Source organism: Ostrea edulis, chromosome 8 (assembly GCF_947568905.1).
Source record: "Ostrea edulis chromosome 8, xbOstEdul1.1, whole genome shotgun sequence".
Lineage (NCBI taxonomy): Eukaryota > Metazoa > Mollusca > Bivalvia > Ostreida > Ostreidae > Ostrea > Ostrea edulis.
The window spans coordinates 6,833,659-6,857,242 of NC_079171.1; the positions used below are offsets into that span (position 1 = coordinate 6,833,659).

The following is a 23,584-nucleotide window of genomic DNA, read 5'->3' on the forward strand; positions in this document are numbered from 1 at the left end:
TCCCACTGGCGCCGTAAGTGAGAAAGTTTCCTAGTTTACTTTCGGAAGGTCGGTGGTCTCTTTCCAGGTACATTGTATCTGGGTTCTCTCTTCCATCAATAAAAACTGGGGGTCACCATATAACTGAAAAATTGTTGAGTGTGGTAGAAAACATCGAAACAAACAAACAAAATAGGAAATGATACGAACATTTGAGAATGGTGAAGTTTGCAGTGTTCAGAATGTGTAATTAAAGTTTTAATTTATACGTGATGTTAATGATTGAGTTATAAAATGAAAACGAACCATGGATTTTAAAAAAAATGGAAATTCCAAACTGTATACCCCCACAAAATGCACCACGTGGAATATACCGCATAATGAAAATATCCAACCAAACCAAAAAGAAATAAAATTTAAAAAAATGATAAACGTCAGCACATATAGAAACAGCTATGATCGACAGCTGTACGAACATACGAACCTTTTAAAGACCCTATTTTGAATATTGGGACTTGATTATTATTTTTTTTTCATACTTTCAAACTTAGAAGAAAAAGATAGTAACAATAGAATTCTATAACTTTAACCGGTTCATTTGACTTATTGAGCTGTGATTCTATAAAACGACCCACTGTCGCTAGGAAGCTTTACTCTCCCCCGAGTAGTCGACGAGAAGATGAGCAGGTTCCTGATTCTTCTGATAATCCTAGCGGTGTTCATTCACTTCTCTCTCTCAGAGAAGAAAGGTAAGTTTACTTAGAACTATACTGTACCGATTTTCTTATTTCGAACTAACACAATTTTCTTGTAATGCTGAATTGGATTCTTTTCTATGTATCTTTTCTATTAACATTTTTTTTAAATTTAACTTGATTATGAAATGTATTAAATCAAAGACAATTGTCGATGGATTCACCTAATAAATAACATTGAAATTAAATTAAACCCGAATACACTGATTGTAAAGAGCTCGATGATTCGTTCATCGATATTTAAATGACCTTTTTTGTTGTTGCGATGATTCGATATAAATGCTGTATTTTGATCATTAACACTATACTAGTATCAAAATAAAATGGAAGAGAGAGAGAGAGAGAGAGAGAGAGAGAGAGAGAGAGAGAGAGAGAGAACGAGGCCGTAACTATATGTGTGGGGGAATAAGTAAATATATAATTCAATTAAATTAGAATATCACATGGATAGTTCTAAAAAAATCATTATAACATCTCATTCTTCTGAGAGAAATGACTCGTTATAGGATACAATTATGAATTTAAAGAAATCTTAAAAACAAAAAGAAAGCAATATTGAAAAAAATATATTTATAGCCAAAAAATATTTACGGCGTATGCTGCTGTGGTCATTAGTTACTAGATACGAATGTGGATTCAACATCAAAGCAATGAATGAACAGTATTGAATGGACTTGGATGAATGCTGGAGTAGATAGATGTGTATTTTGACAAGTTCCCATTGTGTAACATATTTTACTGTGGTAAAAGTAAGGAGGGAGGCTGTAGCCCAATTTTGAGAAAACGTTTGTCACAACAATGATTGATTTTCTCTAGTTTAGGAGCGTGAACTTTCAGGATCGCATATACTCCTATCTGTACGAATACAAACGTACAGCCTCTGGTCACACACTTATCCAGAGTTCAAAGTGTTGTACAATAGGCTGTGATCAATAAAACATGTGCATTTTCAATAAAGATAATGTAATATATATCAATGTTTTCCCTAAAATAGCTCTAAACGTTTATTGTTATTTCGGATTTCAAACATTGCGGTTGAGCATCACTGAAGATACATTATTTGTCAAATTGCGCATCTGGTGAATCAAAATTGGTACCGTATAAGTTTTACAATATGACAGATAGCAAATTATAAACAAATTATAAACACCGCAATCATCCACTTGCCAAGTATTATACTGCTTTTGTGATGTTTAATTTGTTTTCAAAAAAAATATCGCTTCCACTTGATCTAATATTATAGTCTACAGAAGGCAGGCTATGTACATTTAGATCGTTTTCATTTCAATCCTAAAACAATAATTTTAATTTTGAGATCGGTATCGGATATTTTGCTGACAGTGTTTTCTACAGATGATATTTGATTTCTCTAACGAGTTTTTTGTATTTAGTATCATTATATACTGTAATGTTATCATGCTCCCCATGAATGCGTTGAAAATATGAGCAAAGGGCGACTGAATTTTGATAAATATAGTACATTAATTATAACGAATGAGACTTGTAATGAAAGTAAGTGTAATCTTTAAATTTAATACATACATTTTATTTAGATTCCTATTTTTGAAAAAGATGGGGGTGTGAACAGTGACAATACATGCCTACAAAAGCGTTTCATGAAAATATTACGAATATGAAGCATGAAAGGTGAAGAGAACGAACAGTGGGTAATATCGTAGTAAGTCATGCCCTCGTCTAAAACTTATACGGTACAAATTTTGATGCACCAGATGCGCATTTCGACAAATAAAGTCTCTTCAGTGATGCTGAACAGAATATTTTTAAATCCGAAATAATAAACTTGTAAGAGTTATTTTACAGAAAAACAGAGTGTCGAAAACTGGAGTAAAATTCGTCTCATGCATTTCTTAAATTTCTTATTCAAAAAGGATGTAATTAAAAACAAACATTTATATGGCATTTGGGGACACATGTTACGGTTAATTTACATTAATGTCTTCCGTTTCTTTCATTTCTATTACGATACATATCCCAGTAACTTCACTATTATCAGATGTCTGTTATGTGATATAATCTTTATATTTCTTTTATATCACTTAGAATAATTGTATAATTATTTGTATATTTATTTTATATAGCTTTCAGGAAAAAAAACCCACTAAGATTTCATAATTGCATTATGTATTTCATAATTGTTGTTATGTAAAACGTATACGGGACAAATTTTGATGTACGAGATGCGCATTTCAACAAATAATATATCTTCAGTGATGCTCAAACTAAATTTTTAAAATCCGAAATAACAGTAAACCTGTAGGGCCTAAGAGCTATTTTAGGAAAAAAACAGAGTACCAAAAAAGTGGAGCCAACTTCGTCTAAGTACAGGAGCTATGCACGAGGGAGACAATCCTAATGATAATCTTAATCATTTTAATAATTTTATCAAAACAATTAAATTTACATCCGCATTTTCGAGTTAGTAATGAGGTACGTATCTACTGGGCTGTAGATACTCTCGGGGACTAACAGTCCACCAGCAATAATATCAATGCATCAGCACAATTAACTAGGAATATATTTGAGGCTTGCCGAGGTCGATCGTCAGTACTATACACATCCGACTAGAGATTTCAGTAGCCTCAAGTTAGAATCCTAGCCCTTACAAGCTCTCTATATATGTAACAGTATTAAATAACCCTTTAAATCGTTGTATATTTTTTGATAGCAAAAGATAAAGGAAAAAACAAGACGGTATCGGACGAATTTAAGAAAGACAAGGTAAGGTGTAATATCACCTTCTTACTGGAGAAAAAGACAAGATAAGAGTTAATTGACATACTGTAGAAAATACAAGGTAAGAGTTAACCTACTTACTGCAGAAAAGACGAGGTGAAAGTCAATATACTTACTGGTGAAAGACACGGTAAGGGTTAATTCACATACTCTAGAAAATACAGGGTAAGAGTTCATATACCTACTGGAGGGAAAAAAAAGTAAACATCAGTGTGCAAAAAACGGCCCCGGTTGTATTGAAAATGTCAGACAGTATTTTACCTGACATGTTTTATAGGTGAATCAGATCGTTAGAAGGACTATACAATTTTCCAAATGATAAATTTAAACAAGAAACCCCTATAGGAACAACATTTCTGTCATCAACCTGTCTCGATTTTGAAAAGGCCTTGTGATATGCAGAACAACCCATTAAATCAGTTGAGAGGCGCAAACACCACAAGCAAGGGATAGTGGAATATTGCAATATAAACACGGTGAGTTGATGAAGAAGCCGAAGTTGTTCCGTGTGCTATAAAGCTGAGTTTTCAGTTTGCCGTCAACAGCTACCCTTCATTAAAAAAAATATTAAGGATGAAGCAGATGTGGAATGCCCTGTTGTGTCTTTCATTTTGAGTTCACGGGGATGCATAGAATAGACGGAAGAATGATAAAAAGTATTTTTAATTGGTAAAACGTCATCGGCATCTCTAAATGTCGACTTCAAGGTCATAACAAATTCATGTTTTCGTGTAGAAGCTTTTGAATAAATTCTGTCTCATACAGGTATAAATAGAGTCAGATAATAGTAGCGCAATTCGCACCCACGGAAGTTCCAATTATTTTCCATTCCATACACTCGTCTCAGAGAAGGGGCGAGTGAAGATAACGAAAAGTGAAACATGTCAAACGTTTACATATATGCACCACGCCCAGGTCTGTTTTCGTTTTAACATCTACCATGAGAAAGAACTTTGATATCAAAGGTCATATCCAAAAGCTGATTGGTAATCGAGTGCCTAACCTTTACGCTACTGCCAATGGTAGCTGACAACATGTTTCGGCATAAGCATACATATGTAAAATTGATTAATGTTTTGTCCGTACGTGCTCCGTCGGTGTCACCTCCATATGAATAAACTATATCTCACAAATGCCTAGATAAACCGATTTATAAGCATGTCCATGTACCATTCGTGATATTATCTTTCTATGTAGAATGAGGAGAAGAAGAAACATGACAATGGGAAGAGAAAAAGAGGAAAGGAAGATGAAATAGACGATGAGGTAATTAAATAATCAACCAAGGTATGTATATGCTAAAGATTTTCAAGATATAAGGTGCAATGTCTAGATGCCCATCTGGTTAGTTTACAACTAGTTTAGATATACAACATATCACCTTTAATTTATTTTTATATTGTTTCAATCAGTAGTCACGGTGGTAATTTTGAAATTGGTATAGCTCGAAATAAACAGAACACTCGCACGTTTACAGAACACTAGAACTGTTAATTACATTAACAATAACATTATTTCAAACATCATAGGGTAAGAAATACACTATCGCGTAGTGATTACACAAATCTTTACACAGTTACACAATACCTACGCCGTTATTGAATATCTACAGGCTTTTGAAGAATAATTTTGTATTAGGATGTTAAAAAGGACCCTCTGTACATTGTGTGACTGTTCAGTCTTGTATTTTACCAGAATATTGAACCAAACGATCCGTACATGCAGCTTCTACTCAGTATGGGGGTGGGAGTAGATGGAGTCATTAAGCACGTGAGTACCGCAGCAAAAGTTGTGTCAATTCGCGGTTGAGTTAAGGCTTTCCCCATACAATGTTTAATACCAGTGCTGTACATAAATATACTTTACCGCACTGGCATATTGTACGACGTCACAATAAAAAATACGCCATGACGAAGGTCATGACGTACATATCTACAGTCCTTTTTGTGGTTGGAAATGTCAAAATATTGTTTCGTTATTTACCACCGCTGTCAAACGGTAAACTGCAATCGCGTAAAAGTTTCTGTCAAATGAGTTATATTAATTCTCTTTGATATTGAAAAAGTTTATATAGCATACATGCTAAAGTAATATCCATATTGTATTGTGATCTTGATATCGCCCCTAATCTACACGTATAGTTACTTTCACACTGGACTCATTTACATAAACAGGGTTTGCGTACATACAAATTTCGTCATTGGTACGACACCCCGAGGTTTTTAAATGAAATATGTTTGATTTATGTGACATGTGAACCTCAGTACCAAAGAAAAGTTAGGGTAACAAGTTCTGGCTTCAACAGAAAATATGTTTTTCAGGCTAGATTCAACTTCGTATGTGCAAAAAACCCTGCATCTTGCATATTCAATATAAGAATTAGACATGCTACAAGTCACAATAAACTTGCTCTCAGCACTTTTCAAATTAAGAAATTAATATGCTTTGAAGTTATATTAACTTCAACTTGCATTGATATCTGGACATCGTACCAATTCAACGATTTATACATACACGATACGTTTTTATCTTGTTGTTTGATCACGTGATACAGAGTTGATGTAGAGACTGTCGGTCTGGTGAAAAATGTATAAGAGGCCAATATGCACTTAATGATATATACATATTGTTTTTGTATAAAAGGATTGTGTTTACAGAATTTGTCACAAATTGATCTGTTTTTTAACGCTTTTTTTTCCTGACATATTTCTATGACCCTACTTAACACAAGCGCGTTAATAATTTTGTCAGATAGAATGCTGTAAATATCAACTTATGCTAGGCGAGGTGCGTTATTTAGCAGTAATTATTCTCTACCACACCACAGGCTGCTGTGATTCTAACATTGAATGTCAGGCTTTGACCTTAAAGTATGGGTCTTATAATCGTTATAACGATCGAGTTCGTCAATACAACCTATCATTGGGTCGAATGCTGTCTGACTTGTTTTATACCGATTGTTATGCCGTTCTTGCCACCCTGATTTTGACTACGGATAACTCCGTTTACCTGATCAGGATATACGGCTCACGGTGTGTGTGACCGGTCAACAGGGGATGTTCAGTCACCCTAGGCACCTGATCCCATCTCTGGTGTGTCCAGGGTTCCGTATTTATCCAACTATCTTTCTTAATGCTTATATGAGTTATGAAATTGATCACTTTTCGTTATTTTCACCTTTCCTTCTAGTATCCAACACTTGGCAATTTTTTTAGCTACATACCAAAACTTTTGTGGCGTGTTGGGAAGGATTTATAATGAAAAAACAATCATTGATTGCCGAGGGACTGCAAATGGTGTATCTTTCATATTTCAGCCAAAGGGGTTACATCCCGAAAATTCCAAGATTCTGATGGAAGAAGGTTTAGATAAGATTGTGGAGCGGCAGAGATACACCGATAAAGAGGGCAGGCGAAACAAGAGAAACCAGGTATGTTTGTTTGAATGTTTAACTATGTAGGCTGTTAGTAAATGACAGGTCCATCAACAGATAGCGTAATCAACATAATGTACTGCGGTCGAGAAGAATGGGGATGGGAAAAATGTGAACTCTAATTAAAATCGAATATATATATGTTCATCTGAAAGCCTCGGTAAGTGTAAGCTGATTTTGGTGCAGCTCCAAATAACCCCATAACTTATGGTTTTTTCTAAATAAATTTCAGTCTACTAAATTTATTGAAATGACATAGTCCGATATATTATCTAGTCAATGATAAAAATCTATCAATACATGTAGGGAATATCGCCATACCTCAAAATCCCTGTAGATTGAAAACAGCCATTCCTTTACTCGTCAAGTTGCGCTTGACAGAAAATTATCAACCTACCTACTATCTTTGAACACATTTAGCTTCTCAAAAATCACTGATCTAATTCCAACAAAAATAGAAAAACTATTATGGAGTAGAGGATAATCAAGTGGGTTAGAAGGAAGGAATATGTTTTCTTCCGATCTTCCAATTATATGTAATTACGTTAAGATTTATCACTGTTCGATGCACGAATATTCACTTTTCAGGGTAACGTAGAAACTGAATATCTATGCAATTCTGTCGATAAAAGTCACCAATGACCCTGTTTGTTGGGCCTCTTGTTGATTCTTTGGCATTCTCTATGTATTTCTAGCAAATGATACATCGAATCATTCTTTTGCGTACAATGTATCTATTTTTTGTTTGTATTAAGAGACGAGGAAAAAGGAATTTTGGACCTGGCACACAGAATTGGCCGAGGGGTATCGTTCCGTTTATATTTGATGCAAATCTAGGTATATGTATATATATTTTTACTGAAAATTTCAATTTTACTTGAAAGTGTTTATTATTTCGATTCATTTTTTTCGTCAGATGTCTTATATAACATTAACATCGTTAAAATTTTCCTACAAACAACTAGGTCAATCTATATCACACGTCGAATAAGGTCATTCAGGTCTGTTGAAGTATGTTTTATTGAAATAGTCATATCTTGCGGACCAGTCATTAAAATAATTTGCTAAACGCCACTGTAATTCCATGCACAAGCATTCTGAAGTTGACATCAAGGTATGCTGGGTTTCCACATTAACAACATCTGCATAGTCTTTGGTGATCAAGCTCCCCAACAATCTGTTAGAAATCCCATGGGCACGAAGTGTGCTCCTTCAATAGCTACTGACCTGTTTTCACATCACCAGGCATTGTTTATTTAACACCTACGTCAGAAGAAAAAGTCCTTCTATGACCTTCACTTCAACATTTATATAAAGTGGATTTCGACTACTTTTTTCTATTATCAATAATCATTTTACTCACACTTCGATACTTTATTGAATATCTATGTTAATGGCAAAGCAACAACTCAAGTTTTTGATAAACGGCAAATTTTCAGTTCCCCATTTTTATGCAGCAATGTTCCATTAGAACCTGTGTACGGTGTCTATGTCTGTAAAATGATTAAATACTTAACAACGTGTTCTGCATACGATCAGTATTTAAATCGAGTCAAGGCATTGAGAAATAAGTTCATGTTACGGGGATTCCAACGGTCTTTTTTTACTAGTCAGTTTTACCCAAATTTGATGGTCGTTATAACGAGCACCAATACTACGTATCAATGGGTTGGATATCGTCTGACGCATTTCATACCGAATGCTTGGCCTGTACACAGACATCTGCCTCGGATAGATTTACGCACTGCTCTAGTGCAGGAGGAAGGTGAAGATAACAAACAATGATCAATCTATTAATTACATCAGTAATAAAGTAGGAAAAACACGAATCCTTGAACACACCATAGGTGGGATCAGGGTGGGTAAGAATTATCTGTTTACAGGTCACACGCACCTTGAGTTCTTTATTTTGACCAAGTAAGCTGAGTATTTCGAAGTCAAAATAAGATTGGTAAATAACGGCGTACCTTTGGCACAAAACATCAATCGGCCTAATGACTAACTATGTTTCATTATAATTGACTTTAAACGAAACTGTTTTTTGGAAATCGCTGTAACGTCGAATTATTTGTCGGTACTCTAATTGGGTTTTCAAATTGATCAACCAGATAGTATGCCTTAGCGTATCAATTCAGATATAAAGTCCAAATGGAGGTAATGATGGAATACTGCTTCATAGATATAGTCAGCTGACAATGTAAAAGCTGAAAACAAGACACGGTTAATAAAATTGAGTGGTTAGTCGTAAATGGTGAGTTAATCACAGGCGAGGTTAATATTAAACAACTTATTCCCTTATCATGAGTAGTCAATTTACAGAAGGGTTATCTCCGTATCATCAGTGATAAATTTACTAAAGGACAGCTTAATAACTTATGGCAAGGTGAGCGCTGTTGTCCCGTATCTATGATCAATTAGCTTATACTTTATCAAAAAGTACTTTACAGAGGATAAAGCAATATAACCGTATTCATATGTTCAATGACATCACTATGAGGGTACGCTATATTAACTACACATCAGATCGTATATGAACGATTAAATAAGAAGCATAAATAAATATATCAAATTCACTGCGTTGCAATATATACCATGATATTCTATGTCGGCAAGAGTGTGCAAGTGTGCATTTAAGATTTATACAAATTTAGAATATATTTACCCACTTCCGTTTCAGTGGCAAACAGAGAATCGTTTTTGAAGGGTGTTGAGTTGTTTGATAACCTGACCTGTATTCGATGGAAGCCGAAGTCACCGGAAGTGGAGACGGAAGTAGGCCACGCGGGATACGTTCGTGTTCTAAAGTACGTATGTTATCAGGAACTATATTATTCATTTGTGTACCGAATCATAAAATGATTCATCACTCTACGCATAGAAGCTGGGCCTAAATTTATGGATTTTTTATTGCATATAGCACTAATTCGTTAAACCCGAGGTCCCTTGTCACAGCAGGTGTGGCACGATAAATATCCCTTCCTGTTCAATAACCATAAGCGCCGAACAAAGGTCTAAATTATGCAGCTCTTCACCGGCGGTGGCGGCGTCTCCATATGAGTGAACTATTTCCGAGAGGGACGTATAACAATAATCAATCAACCAACCAATCGATTCCCGTGATCGACAGTGGTTGTATATGAAAGGGTATAGCGGGCGCCCACTCAGACACACGGTTTCCTTCATGTACCCCGGTTTCCTTCCACCTCAGTGATCTCCTCTCGCAAACATCCGTGCATCAAAGGGCTCCATTTGAAATAGTCTTTCAAGCTTTATGAGTTATCCTTTGTATCTATGTGTATATCTTTCTACGTGTGGTATGTATATACTGAATACATATCTATTGATTCATTTATAAACGATAAAAAGCTACTGTAACTTTACACATTGTTATCAATGTCATATAACTCTTATCACATGGAGTACATTCATTTTATCATTTTAATGGAAATTGTTAAAATATGAAAATGTGAACATAACGAACAGTGATCAATTTCATAACTCCTATAAGCAATACAAAATAGATAGTTGGGTAAACCAGAGCTGATATTGCTATTCCATTGTTCTGGTAGCTAACTTGGTAGAGAGAACAATGTTAAAAGAAAGTTACATTAGGATTACCGTACTGAATATCATACAGAAGACTTTAGGAAAATTAAACTGAACACTCATGAAACTTACTTTCTATATACCTGGACATTTTAATTGAAAGGACACTTTGTCTCACCTGTTGTATCTAGAGGTCCGTGTTTGTCCAACTCTATTTTTTGTATTGTTTATAGGAGTTGTGAGATTAGTCCATGTTCCTTATCTTCACCTTTCATTTAAAACATTGATAAGCGTCCGATGTGTTCCAGTTTTAGTTATTAATATTTTGGCACATTCATTGAGAATCAATGGCGCAAATTGTATTTTAGCGGGGGTGGATGTAGTTCAGGACTGGGTTTCTATGGCGATGATGAACACCATATTACTCTGGCGGAACCCGGATGTGGATCAGTAAGTACAATTGAGCGACACTTGTTAGCCTTCAAATAATACTTGTTTTTTGGAATTAAATTTGTAAATGAAATATATCTTCTAATATAGAGTGACGTAAACCACATATATAAAAAAAATCACCGGTAATATCTAATGTGTAAGAGAAACTGCTTTGGATATTGATACATTATCTGAAAATTGAGTATTTGAACCATGCTTTAGAGAAAAGAAAGAGGGGGTATGACTTTGGACGCTGAAACATTTTTTTCTTTTTTATTCACAAATTCTGATTTGCTGGATAGTAATTAAATTAACAGAATCACATTGGTTGTTAATTGTGTTTGGTGTTAAACTATTATGGTAGTTAGTGAGAAAAGCGCTGACATTCGTTAATTTTCAGTTTTGTAAGGATGGTTGTGATTTCGTTAAACTATTTTGATTTGTTACAAGACAGGATAGCGATTGCATTGATTACTTTTCATTGGTTGTAAGGATTATTGTGATTTCCTCAAATTATTTTGATTTGTTATAAGTCAGGATAGCGATTACATTAATTACTTTTCATTGTTTGTAAGGATGTTTACGATTTCGATGAACTATTTGATTGGTTACAGGTGAGGATAGCTGTACATGAAATGCTACACAGACTCGGACAAAGACACGAACAATCGCGGAAAGATCGGGATCAATATGTCAATATTCAATGGGAAAACATCCATCCGGGAACTGAGTACAACTTTTATCGGCGAATGACGTACAATCGTAACCCGTATGACTTTGGAAGCGTGCTGCAGTATGGGTTGACGGTAAGATACGATTATGACAAATTCATTGAACTTCAGATAACACACTGTACATTAGATATTGCTTATGTTGTGGAAATGTCAAACAACGTTTCACTTTTGATTACTACAGTAAGCTTCATGGTACCCTGATTTCGCGATCTGGTTAATGTTTATCGGATATTTTTTCCCTGGTCTAATGAACGTTTTTTTTTTTTCAAATGAGCATCTGCGTAACTTTGATCCCTGCTGATAGGAGAACTAACCCAACAGTATACTATCACAGCCAGGAAGATTAAATAGTGGGATATAATGAATTTGTACTCATTGAAAAGGGAGTGGTTTTAAGATATATGCTTAGCAATGACAACAAACCACACTCTTTGGAATGTAAAAAAAAAATTCTACAAGTTCATTGAATGTCAGAAGGAAAAAAAACTCTGATTGGGTATAAGGTGCACAGCTTTATCTTCAGGCGATGATAAAGAACAGTGATGAATCTCATAACTGCTACATAAAAGGTGAAGATAATGAGCAGTGACTAATTTCATAACTCTTATAGGGATACACAATGGACAGTTCGGCAAACATGGACCCCTGGATAAATCAAGATATATCAGTCAGCATTTCGTACATTATATGGCCGCGATAATATATGTCAATGCAACCAACCATCGGATCAAATGTTGTGTGAGGTTTTTCATACCGATTGCAAGGTCGTTCTTGGCACACTGATTTTGACTACGGATAATTCTGTTTACCTGATCAAGATATAGGTCGAGAGGCGATGCTTACTCTTCTAGGATATCCGATCCCACCTATAATATATCTACGAATCCGTGTTTGCCAAACTCTCTTTCGTGTAAAGTTTTAATGAAATATGTTGATCGGTGTTAATGGTATACTGTGGATAAATAATGTCAACTAGACGGTAGGATATGGTAATATGAAACTCTCTCGTTCGTATGTTCCTTTTTCTACAACAGATATGCATCGCTGTTTGTTACATTCACCTTATCATTCTCTTTTATTATTTTCAGGATTTCGGAAATGGAAATCCAACAATAGAACTGAGAGACGAAAACCTTAAGTTCTTGGAGTACCCGGATGATCACGTCTTTTCTTTCTATGATTTGAAGGATGTTTTGGATCAATATGGATGCACATGTAAGGAATTCTTACCCACGGGTCGCATAGTTTATAGCAGAAATTTCAAATAATACAGATACCGTAACTAAAATAAAATGTCGAACATCGAGCGTGCCGTGTTCAACGCATCAAAAATTCAGAATGTATTAATTGGGATGGAAATATACAAATAAATATGCTAAGGACGAGTACAAGATAGCGATTATTCTTACTTCCCCACTGCATACTAAAAAATACGAGTAACGATGAAACCCTTTAAACGACCATTGCTAATATTGTTTTAACTCACTGTATACCATTCCTGTCTGCTAGATGCCTTGTAACTGTTGTGGATGTGTGACTATGTACATTAACTTAAAGCTGTACGACCCGATGTTCATGTATTGTTTTTGTACATAATTACTGTAAAAGCAGATTAATTACTTTATAAAGATATTAACTTTACCTTAATTACATGCTTGAAAACATCTACATGTAAAAGAAAACAACGCGAATATTATTTAGAAAGTAAATATAGTGGGTGCATATATAAATCATCCCATAATAGCCGTCTATAAATAGGCCCACGCGCGTCAGGGGAATCCCAACATGATGTATTAACCCATACGCAACTGTCTAGTGTTAAGGCTGAAAGAGCGTAAGACAACGAATTACTAAGAGGTATTTGATATATTTATTTCTATTAAACTTGTGGTACGGTACTGTTATAACAAAAAATACAGAGTTATACTCAGATAAAACCACCGATGATCTGAAAGTTTGAACTGGTCACGTGACTGTCACTTGAAATGGCAGAGTGACGCAGTTTTGGTAAACATCGATTTAAAGTCAAATAATTTGGGTTAAAACAGGTGAAATGACTCATGACATGTCGTACAGCCTCATAACTACATACGTGCAATGATTTAATAGCGTTTTTACGGGATGGAAAAAAATATTGTAATTCGGACCATACAGCTTTAAAGGGCAGAAAAAAACTGCTTAACATTATATTCATTATTTTACATTATAGCCCATTGTACAGCGCCCCCTGTCTGTCAGAACTCCGGATACGTTAATATCAAGTGTCAGTGTACCTGTCCGATTGGATTCACCGGGGATTTATGTCAAACGATTGTCACAGATCACGGTGAGTAGATGTATATAATTTTGTTTTTACATCCATTCAAGAGTTTTTCAGTCATGTGGATATGTCACCAGTTGTGGGTGATGTACCACAAATTTAGACGCGCAGAACCGTCGCAGTGATTGTTCTCTCACGGACCAACGCCAATCGTGACATAGGTATTTAAGATTAAAGTCTCACTTCTGACAAGGGAGGAACCGTTTTCTATATTTACTTCTTAAACAAAGACATAGTACGAGTGGTGAATCGAGCTCATGACCTCTCGATTGTGAAGTATATATATTATGTGTAAAACAGTTTACTAAGTACATATTCTACGGTTAGATAGTTTATATTCATTATGATCTATATCGCTAAGAATAACAAGGACAGATAAGGAATTATTTTAGCAGCCATACACAGGAAAACTTAAGAGATGTACATACACCGTGCTCTGATTGAATCTGATCTTTTGAACGGTATCTTCACAATCTACAGCTGCTGACCTCTCATGAAGGAAAACTATTATTAACAGGAAATCAAAACAAACAAATAGTCAAAATATGTTTTCTAAATCAGTGTTGATGACCATATTCATCCAAAGAATAAAGCCAAAGGTAAGGTATCTGAACTACAATGTGATATATATTGGTCTACAGCAAAACCAGTAAAATGTAAATTGCAGTGAAAATGAGGTTATTGATTCTTTTATTCATATGTCGATTCTATATATCCCTGTGAATTCGAAATAAAAGACACCACAGAGTCTTCTACGTCTGTATCGTTCTAATATTTTATTGAAAATGGATATCAACGGAAAACTAACAACTCAATTTTGTGACATATGGGTTGAATTCAGCTTCTCCATCATGAACTTCCCTTATTTATGTAGCAATACTCCATTATCACCTACATACGATGTTGATATATCTCAACTGATTCGATAAGCAAGAGCTTGTTCTGCGTATGATAAGTTTTTGAATAGAGGCGGATTACTTACAAACAAGCTGACGTGACAGAGGTTTCATCAGTCTCGTTTAAAGTTAGCATTGTGCAAATTCTTTTCTCGTTATCATGATTTAGTTTGTCAATACAATCTATCATTGGGTAAACTGCTGTCTGAGGTTTTTCATGCCAATTGCTAGGCTGTTCTTTGCACACTGACTTTGTCTGCAAATCAAACCATAAATATCCGCATGCGTTTGTGAGATATGTCCCATTTTCGTTTCTTCCCCGAGTGTTTTCTCATAAACGGTTAAAGATTGGGTCTTTACACTTTCAGTGATGATAGATGATGGTGTGTTTTTCTGTATTAAGATATATGACTGTCATCCGTCACTTACGACCGTCATTAGAAGTGAAGGAAATAATCCTAAGAAAGAGGATCCGTGTGATGGTGGGCATGACCATAGTGAAGAACAATAACCGCTACAATTTTAGAGCCATGGTTAAGTCTAGATTTATGATAAAGGTTGTGCAGTTTCAATAGAAGTGTAATCAATCAGGTCAAAATTGGTAGCTCTTCATTTATAGTTCGCTACATTTATACGGATGAATATTCAATTGGTGTTATAAAATTTAGAAATTCATTTCAAAATTAAGGATTATCTCCCTCATGCATAGCTCTTATCCTTGGACGAATTTGGCTCAACTCTTTTGGCACGCTGTTTTTGGCTATATTTAGGTCTAAAACTTCATTGTTATTTCGGATTTCAAACATTTCGGTTGAGCATCACTGAAGAGACATTATTTGTCGAAATGCGCATCTGGTGCATCAAAATTGGTACCGTATGTTTTACATGTATGACTAAACCTCGGTTGGGACAATGATGATGCGGTCATAGTCCATAATGAAAGGTAAAGATAACGAACAGGGATTAATCTCATAACTCCAATAAGCAATACAATATAGATGTTTGGCAAACACGGACCCCTGGACACACCAAACAAAATGACATCAATGGCGATTTAACAATAGTAAAGCCTATGCAAACTTCATCAACATGTATTTTCAAAGTGTCAATTATTTTCATTTTTGCATTAAAAAAAGAATACTCATTTCCTTGAACGTAATACCATATGAGTAAATAAATGTATATTCAGTACATATATACATATAACATATATACCAAGGATAACCCATGAAAACTCGAAAGCTTATTTCTGTTGGGGTACTTTGATGTACAGAAGTTTGCGTTAAGGGGTCGATAATGCTCTAGGTTGAATAAAAATATGCCCCTTGTCGCTTTCAGATTGCGGTGGTTATATCGATTTGGAGGAATATGGTGTAATGGAAGCATCTGTCACATCTCCTAATTATCCGCACCAAACTGGTCAGGGGAAAATATGTAGATGGGTTGTAAAGGTAAGAAAATGAATTTCACTTTTTTTTTTCCAAAAGATAATAGATACTTCGTTACTAGCTTGAAAATACGGATGTATATTTAATTGCTGTTTCGATGGAAATTGTTAAACTAGACGTACAAAATATTATCATATGATGCTGCTTTCCCCATTTTAGTTCACATTTGAAGATCTACAAGGAAAGGACTGTTTTTTATATAATATAATTTTTTATTGACAGCAATGATTTTGCTGATATGTTTAAAGAACGTTTGGATACAATGATAAAGACATGAATTCTATATAATCATGTCTTTATATAAATTCATCCATACAGTAAAGTGTATATGCCCACCACATCATGGACAGCAAATAAAGTTTTCCTCTTTCTCCTCCATTGTCTGCTGTTAGCAGGCGCAATCTTTTTATCGTATAGACTAAGTATTCATTGCATCATATAGACGTGGTGAATTATGCTGCATTTCACGTCCCTTTCATGGATCAATGATAAAATGCAAGATAGTATATTGTAGGAGTAAACTTAAGGTACTTAATATTATTATATTGTCAATGTTTCGATCAACCTGAGTGGGGTTTCTTTTTTGGTTTTGTTTTCGTGAATGTATGTGTTTATCCACTCGTCACAAAACATCCAACTTAAGTTTTATTCACTTTAATGTAAATATAAAGAGAAAAAAAAACCAGTGGCGAACCGACAGAAAACCTCCATCACTCACTTAGTACTCATCGTGTATGTCTACACATAAGACAGCTCACATTCATTACTTGATACTCTTCTTGTATGACTTACTTAATTCCCCTCGTGTATGACTTACTTAATCATTTTCGTGTATGACTTACTTAATACTCTTCGTGTATGACTTACTTAATTCCCCTCGTGTATGACTTACTTAATCTTCTTCGTGTATGACTTACGTAATCCCCTTCGTGTATGACTTACTTAATACTCTTTATGTATGACTTACTTAATCTCCTTCGTGTGTGGCTTACTTAATCTTCTTCGTGTATGACTTACTTAATACTCTTCGTGTATGACTTACTTAATCCTCTTCGTGTATGACTTACTTAATCCTCTTCTATGTCTACACATCAGGCAACTAACATTCACTACTTCACTGCATCTTTCCAAAAATATGTCTAGGGTCCTGTGGGTTACATCATTAAGATGACGATAGATGGTCTCCACATGGCTTATAACCCGGACACACTCCGATGTTATCACTGGCTGGAAATACAGTACAACCTTCCGGGACAACCAGGAATAAGGTACAGTACAACCTCACTGGATAACCAGGCAAAAGGTATCTATTGAGTCAAACCTCACTGGATAACCAGGCAAAAGGTATCTAATGCGTACAACTTTCCGGGGCGATCAGGCATATGGTATCTTAATGAATACTCTTTATCGGAACTTCAAGTTAAGTCCACTTCATTCGCGATATTATATAACCGATTTAATCACAACATTATACGCGGTGTTATGTAACTGATCATATTTCAACATTATACAGAGTATTGTATAACCGATTTCAGTAAGCTTTATTTAATAAGCGATCGTATCACAGTATTATATATGACATTATACAACCTATTCCTCGACAACATATTATATAACCGATTAAATTACAACTTCCTACTTGGTATTCTATAACCAAATGTACCAAATATCTCCCTATCCATCCGTTTGAATCATAGATCTGAATAGCACATCAATACAATACCGTTATTTGTCATCCAGTTTGTTTTAAGATACCGTCTTTTGATTGACAGACGCTGTGGAGATATCGTGGATGAGACATTTTATACATCTCGTGATTCACCTTCGTTGATGATTCTTACCATGGACACTAAATTCGCAGGCAGTAGAACAACACACAAAGGATTCAAACTTCACCTGGAAAAACAAAGAGAAGGTAGGGACCCATCAGTAAAGAGAGGGAAGTAATCCTTCAAAAAAGAGTAGGTAGGGTTCCTTCAACAAAGATAACGTAGTGATCCCTCAGTTTGGCGGATAAAAATTACATTTTCACAATCTTTATTTGGAGAAACGAAAGCAGAATACTTCTTGATCATTTTAAGAAACTTTTCATTTGGATAAAAAAAAAAACAAGAGGCCCTTGGACCACATCATTCACCTAATTCACCTTGGTCCATATCAGAAGACTTTCCATATATAGTTGCATGTAAATCCGTAGTCCCTATTATGGCCCCACACCTACCCTTGGAGGTCATGGTTTTTGCAAACTTGAATATACACTATGCCAGACATCTTCCATGTAAATGTGAACTTCTTTGGCCCAATGGTTCTTGAGAAGATTTTTAAAAGATTTCCCCTATATATTTGTATGCAAAACTTTGATCCCCCTCGTGACCCCATCCTACCCCCAGGGGCCATGATTTGAACAAACTTGAATCTGCACTATGTCAGAAAGATTTTATGTAAAATTCAGCTTTACTGGCTCAGTGGTTCTTGAGAAGATTTTTAAAGATTTTTCCTATATATTTGTATGTATAACTTTGACCCCATATTGTGGCCCCATCCAACTCAAGGGACCCATGATTTGAACAAACTTGACTTTGCATTATGTCAGGAAGCTTTCATGTAAATCTCAGTTTGTCTGGCTTAGTGGTTCTTGAGAAGAAGATTTTTAAAGTTTCTCCCTATATATTTGTATGTAAAACTTTGATCCCCTATTATGGCCCCATCCGACCTCCGGGGGCCATGATTTTAACAATTTAGAATCTGCACTATATCAGGAAGCTTTCATATCAATTTCAGCTTTTGTAGCTCAGTGGGTCTTGAGAAGAAGATTTTAAAAGATATTTCCTATGTATTTGTGTGTAAAACTTTGATCTCCTATTGTGACCCCATCCGATCCCCGGGGGCCATTATTTTAACAATTTAGAATTTGCAATATATCAGAAAACGTTCATATAAATCTCAGCTTCTCTGGCTCAGTGGTTCGCGAGAAGAATATTTTTTTAAAAATTGTTCCTATATATTTGTATGTAAAACTTTGATCCCCCTAGTGGCCCCATCCGATCGCCTCAGTCCATGATTTTAACAAACTTGAATTTGCACTATACCAGAAAAAACAACGTTGACCCCCTATCGTGGCCCCATCCGACCCCAGAGGGCCAGGATTTTAACAATTTAGAATCTGCACTGTATCAGGAAGCTTTTATATAAATATCAGGTTTTCTGACTTTGTGGTTCTTGAGAAGAAGATGTTTAAAGATTTTGTCCTATAGATTTGTATGTAAAACTTTGATTCCCTATTGTGGCCCCATCCAACCCCCGGGGGGCCATGATTTTAACAATTTAGAACCTGCACTATCTAATAAAGTGTATCTATAAATTTCATCGATTCTGGCTTAGTGGTTCTTTAGAGAAAAAAAAATAATGACCCTATCCTATTTTTACCTTTTCTTGATTATCGCCCCTTGCAATTTACAATTCCCTTTACCTAAGAATGTTTTGTACCAACTTTGGTCGAATTTGGTCCAGTGGTTTTTGAGAAGAAGTCAAATATGTTAAACGTTTACAGACGGACGGACGCCGGAATACGGGTGATCAGAATAGCTCATTTGAGTTTTTAGCTCAGGTGAGCTAAAACCGGATCCTTTGTTTCAAGAAATAAAAAGCAAATGAGAATCCTTAACCCCCGTGTTTTTATTGATATTTATAGGGTTTAAGGAAATAAAATGCTGCGTAGTTACCCGCTTTTGTAAATCAATATTCTGATTCTGATTACGTATTATTCCGTTTACCTAAAATACAGAGCAGACAACGGCTGTGACAAGTTAACTGGGTATGCTTACTCTTCCTATGCATCTCACCGTATGTCTGATACATCCAGGTGTCCGTGTTTAACTCTTAACTTTATATTCCTAATAAGAGTTTTAAAATTAATCATTGTTATCTTCACTTTTTCTTCATTCCCAGTGTGATGGAATACAGGTAACATACTAACTGGGTAAGGCGACATAATCCCGTTTAGGTGTTCATTTTAAGGCACTGTTGATAGAGATTTATTACTATACTATCGTGTTTACCAGTAGCTAGTATTATAGCATATGTTTATCAAGTGAGAACATTCGCCAACAAATTTATTTACTCTGTGTAATAATACTTGGCTATGAAGTGAGACGATTTGCTGACAGATTTGTTTACTCTACATAAGTGTGCAGGGACAGTCTCTGTAAATACGGAGTGTGTTTTCCAACGGAAGTGACGGCATGCCAGTACAAATGTGTGTGCCAGATTGGATACACCGGGGAACACTGTGACCAAGTCATAGGTAAGGCGATTCACTTCAGTTGAAGACTATTTCATTATCCAGATACTTGTACCCTGTCAATATTCACTTACATGTATATATGATTCTGTAAATATATAATTTTGTAAACCAAGCGATAATGCTTTCTCTCCAAAACATAACATGTCGGTAAGGAATTTCGTGAACAGTAATACAATCTTAAAAACCTTGTTTACTATCTATATCCAGACGATGCACAACTTAAGTGCACTTTTGAAAGATTTGAGAAGTGCTTCTTCGACAACATTCAGGGAGGAGATGACTTTGAATGGGGTTTGGGTTTTGTAAGTATAATTCTATACTAATTCATGTTGACTGGCTGGTGTTATTGATGATTCAAAGGACTACTATATAAATGCAGCAGCACACGTATTTATGCTAGTTTGTTAAACAGATCATCGCTATAGCTAATGCATATTTAATCTTTTTCACATTTTGTATAAGTTATGTATTAACTTCTAACCTAGCATTGAGTCAAATGCTGTCTGACATGTTTCATACCGATTGTTAGGCCGTTCTTGGCACTTTGATTCTTACTACGAGAATCCCCGTTATCCTGATCAATATATAAGGCTCACGGCGGATGTGACCGCTTGACCGGGAATGGTTATCCCTCCTAGGTACCTGATCTCACCTCTGGTATATCCAGGGGCCTGTGTCTACTTTTTTCTCTATTTTGTATTGCTTATAGGAGTTATGAAATTTAACATCGTTCGTTATATTCATTTATTGGTTATAAATGCAAATGATGATCAGACGTTGAATTGTTAACACATACAGAGACACACAATATCCATGGGAACGGGTCCCGAGGAGGCCTATAAAGGCGAGAGATTCCTTTTTACTGAGATGTCGTCACCGAGAAAACCGGGCGATAGAGCTGTGATACAGACTACAGTACCCCTACCAGGTCAGTTATACATACAATACCATAACTACCAGGTCAGTTATAAAGACAGCACTATCACTACCAGATTATTTATATAGACACCAGTACCCCTACCAGGCCAGTTATACAGACAACACTACCCCTACCTGAGACTACTATCACTACAGGGTTAGTTATAAGATAACACTACACCAACGAGGTTATACATAATGACCAACACTTTTTCATAATAGTCAAAGTATATCACTTTTTGAACAATTAGATATTGCTGAAGGTTGTACAGAGTGGTGGTCTTCTAGCAGTGATAAGAACTTAGTATGTGTAGTTGTGCTAGGAATGTAGTAGTGTTAGGTTGAGTCAAAGTCCATTTGAATATCAGTAAATACAGGAATCGGATGAGAAGAGAAGCGATATTGAAACCATCTCCAACAGTCAAAATTTGTTACATTTCAAAGTAACATGGCCGTGTGTTCATATCACGAAATATATACTGTATCTTAATGTACAGCAAACTCGAAAAGAAATTATCATTGAATATCGAATACGTCTGTGATTAGTTAAGTTAAGTAGACATGCTGTACTGAACTAATAGATGGCACTGTTTAGATATGTGACGTTTATATTCTATTTTGAAGTCAAATCATATAGGGATTTAACATGGGTTGTCCCTTGGATAATTCTTTTGTCAGAAGAATGCAAAGAATAAAAAAAATATATAAAAAAACTTGCCTTTGCTTTAGTAAAATGATCAAGAGTGAAGTGGGTATTTTTTAAATGGGCACCGTCTACTCTCGAACACAATTACAACACATCATAAAGTTCTTACATGTCTTTACATATAGGAAAAATAATGTTCATGGAAATAAATCCTCATGAAAAGCAAAACAATAATTCACCGAATCATTCATTGGCTATATGAATGTCCGAATATCTATTGGTATATGGATATCTATATGGATATCTATTAATATTTCAGCAAAAGCTGGTTGCCTCTCCTTTGCCTACAACATGTTTGGTCGCCATGTCAACAAAATGACTTTGTTTGCTGAGGGGACAAACACAACCAAAACCTCACTCTGGTCACAAGAAGGAAACCAGGGTTCTGATTGGTTGATAGCCAAAGTGAATGTACCAGGAACGGAGGGGTTAAAGGTTCAACATTGTAACATTATTGTCTTACGCTCTTTTCAATCCTTTGCAAATCCCGAAAATCTAGTTAGCTTATTACGAGTTATCATATTCAAACACTTTCTAAAACTCTAGTTACCTCACCATGTGATATCAAGTTCAGACATTTTCTAAACCTCTAGTTAGCTCATCATGCAATCTCATGCTCATACATTTTCTAAACCTCTAGTTAGCTCATCATGCAATAGAAAGTGTCTGAACATGATATCAAAATATCATCTGTTATCATGTTCAGATACTTTCTCTAGTTAACTCATCACGTGATATTATGTTGAGATATATTCTAAAACTCTAGTTATCTCACCCTCTGTTACCACAATAAAACTCTAGTTACCTCAACACTTTCTCCCCATTGATCACAAATCGTGTGTGGTACAAATGCCTTCTTAAATTCATGATCGTCTGCTTGTTAGCTCTCCTTTGAGGCCATCACAGGAGATTCCTGGGACAGCGATACAGCACTGGACGAAATCACGTGGGAAGTTGGACAATGTGGTAAATTGGTTTTATAAATGTTAACGGAAAACAAACACATCAAGTTAATGACAAAAGGGATCATTTGATGGTCTCCTCCGTGAACAGTCCATATTTATTTAGTTATATTCCACGATCACCTACATGTGATGTTTATGTCTCTCAACTGATCCTATATGCAAAAATTTCTTCTGCATATTATTTGTTTTTAAAATCAATCAATGACAAATAAACTGTTGTCTCAGGCGTTCCAAGAGTCACATTTAAAGAAGACTTTTTTGATAATTCTATGGTCGTTATAACGATATAGTTTGTTAATACAACCTGTCATTGGGTGAAATGCTGCCAGACCTATGTTTATACCCATTATTGGGTCGTTCTTTACACACTGATTTTGACTACGAAATACTCCATT

At 35.4% G+C, this 23,584-nt stretch overlaps 1 protein-coding gene across 1 annotated transcript in view; it reads left to right on the forward strand.

The window, feature by feature from the left end:
- The first annotated feature begins 420 nt into the window (after positions 1-420).
- LOC125661030 (uncharacterized) overlaps positions 421-23,584 on the forward strand; it is a 33,618-nt gene continuing 10,454 nt past the window's right edge. Inside the window, exons 1-19 of the mRNA XM_048892868.2 lie at positions 421-728; positions 3,421-3,473; positions 4,686-4,754; positions 5,184-5,258; positions 6,805-6,918; positions 7,677-7,758; positions 9,599-9,725; positions 10,836-10,917; positions 11,514-11,705; positions 12,722-12,848; positions 13,843-13,959; positions 16,188-16,300; positions 17,441-17,565; positions 18,070-18,212; positions 20,484-20,600; positions 20,808-20,902; positions 21,399-21,528; positions 22,484-22,659; positions 23,109-23,190. Of these exons, the coding sequence (XP_048748825.2) occupies positions 659-728; positions 3,421-3,473; positions 4,686-4,754; positions 5,184-5,258; positions 6,805-6,918; positions 7,677-7,758; positions 9,599-9,725; positions 10,836-10,917; positions 11,514-11,705; positions 12,722-12,848; positions 13,843-13,959; positions 16,188-16,300; positions 17,441-17,565; positions 18,070-18,212; positions 20,484-20,600; positions 20,808-20,902; positions 21,399-21,528; positions 22,484-22,659; positions 23,109-23,190 (2,089 nt within the window). The 5' untranslated portion in view covers positions 421-658. The remainder of the gene's footprint in view (positions 729-3,420; positions 3,474-4,685; positions 4,755-5,183; positions 5,259-6,804; positions 6,919-7,676; positions 7,759-9,598; positions 9,726-10,835; positions 10,918-11,513; positions 11,706-12,721; positions 12,849-13,842; positions 13,960-16,187; positions 16,301-17,440; positions 17,566-18,069; positions 18,213-20,483; positions 20,601-20,807; positions 20,903-21,398; positions 21,529-22,483; positions 22,660-23,108; positions 23,191-23,584) is intronic.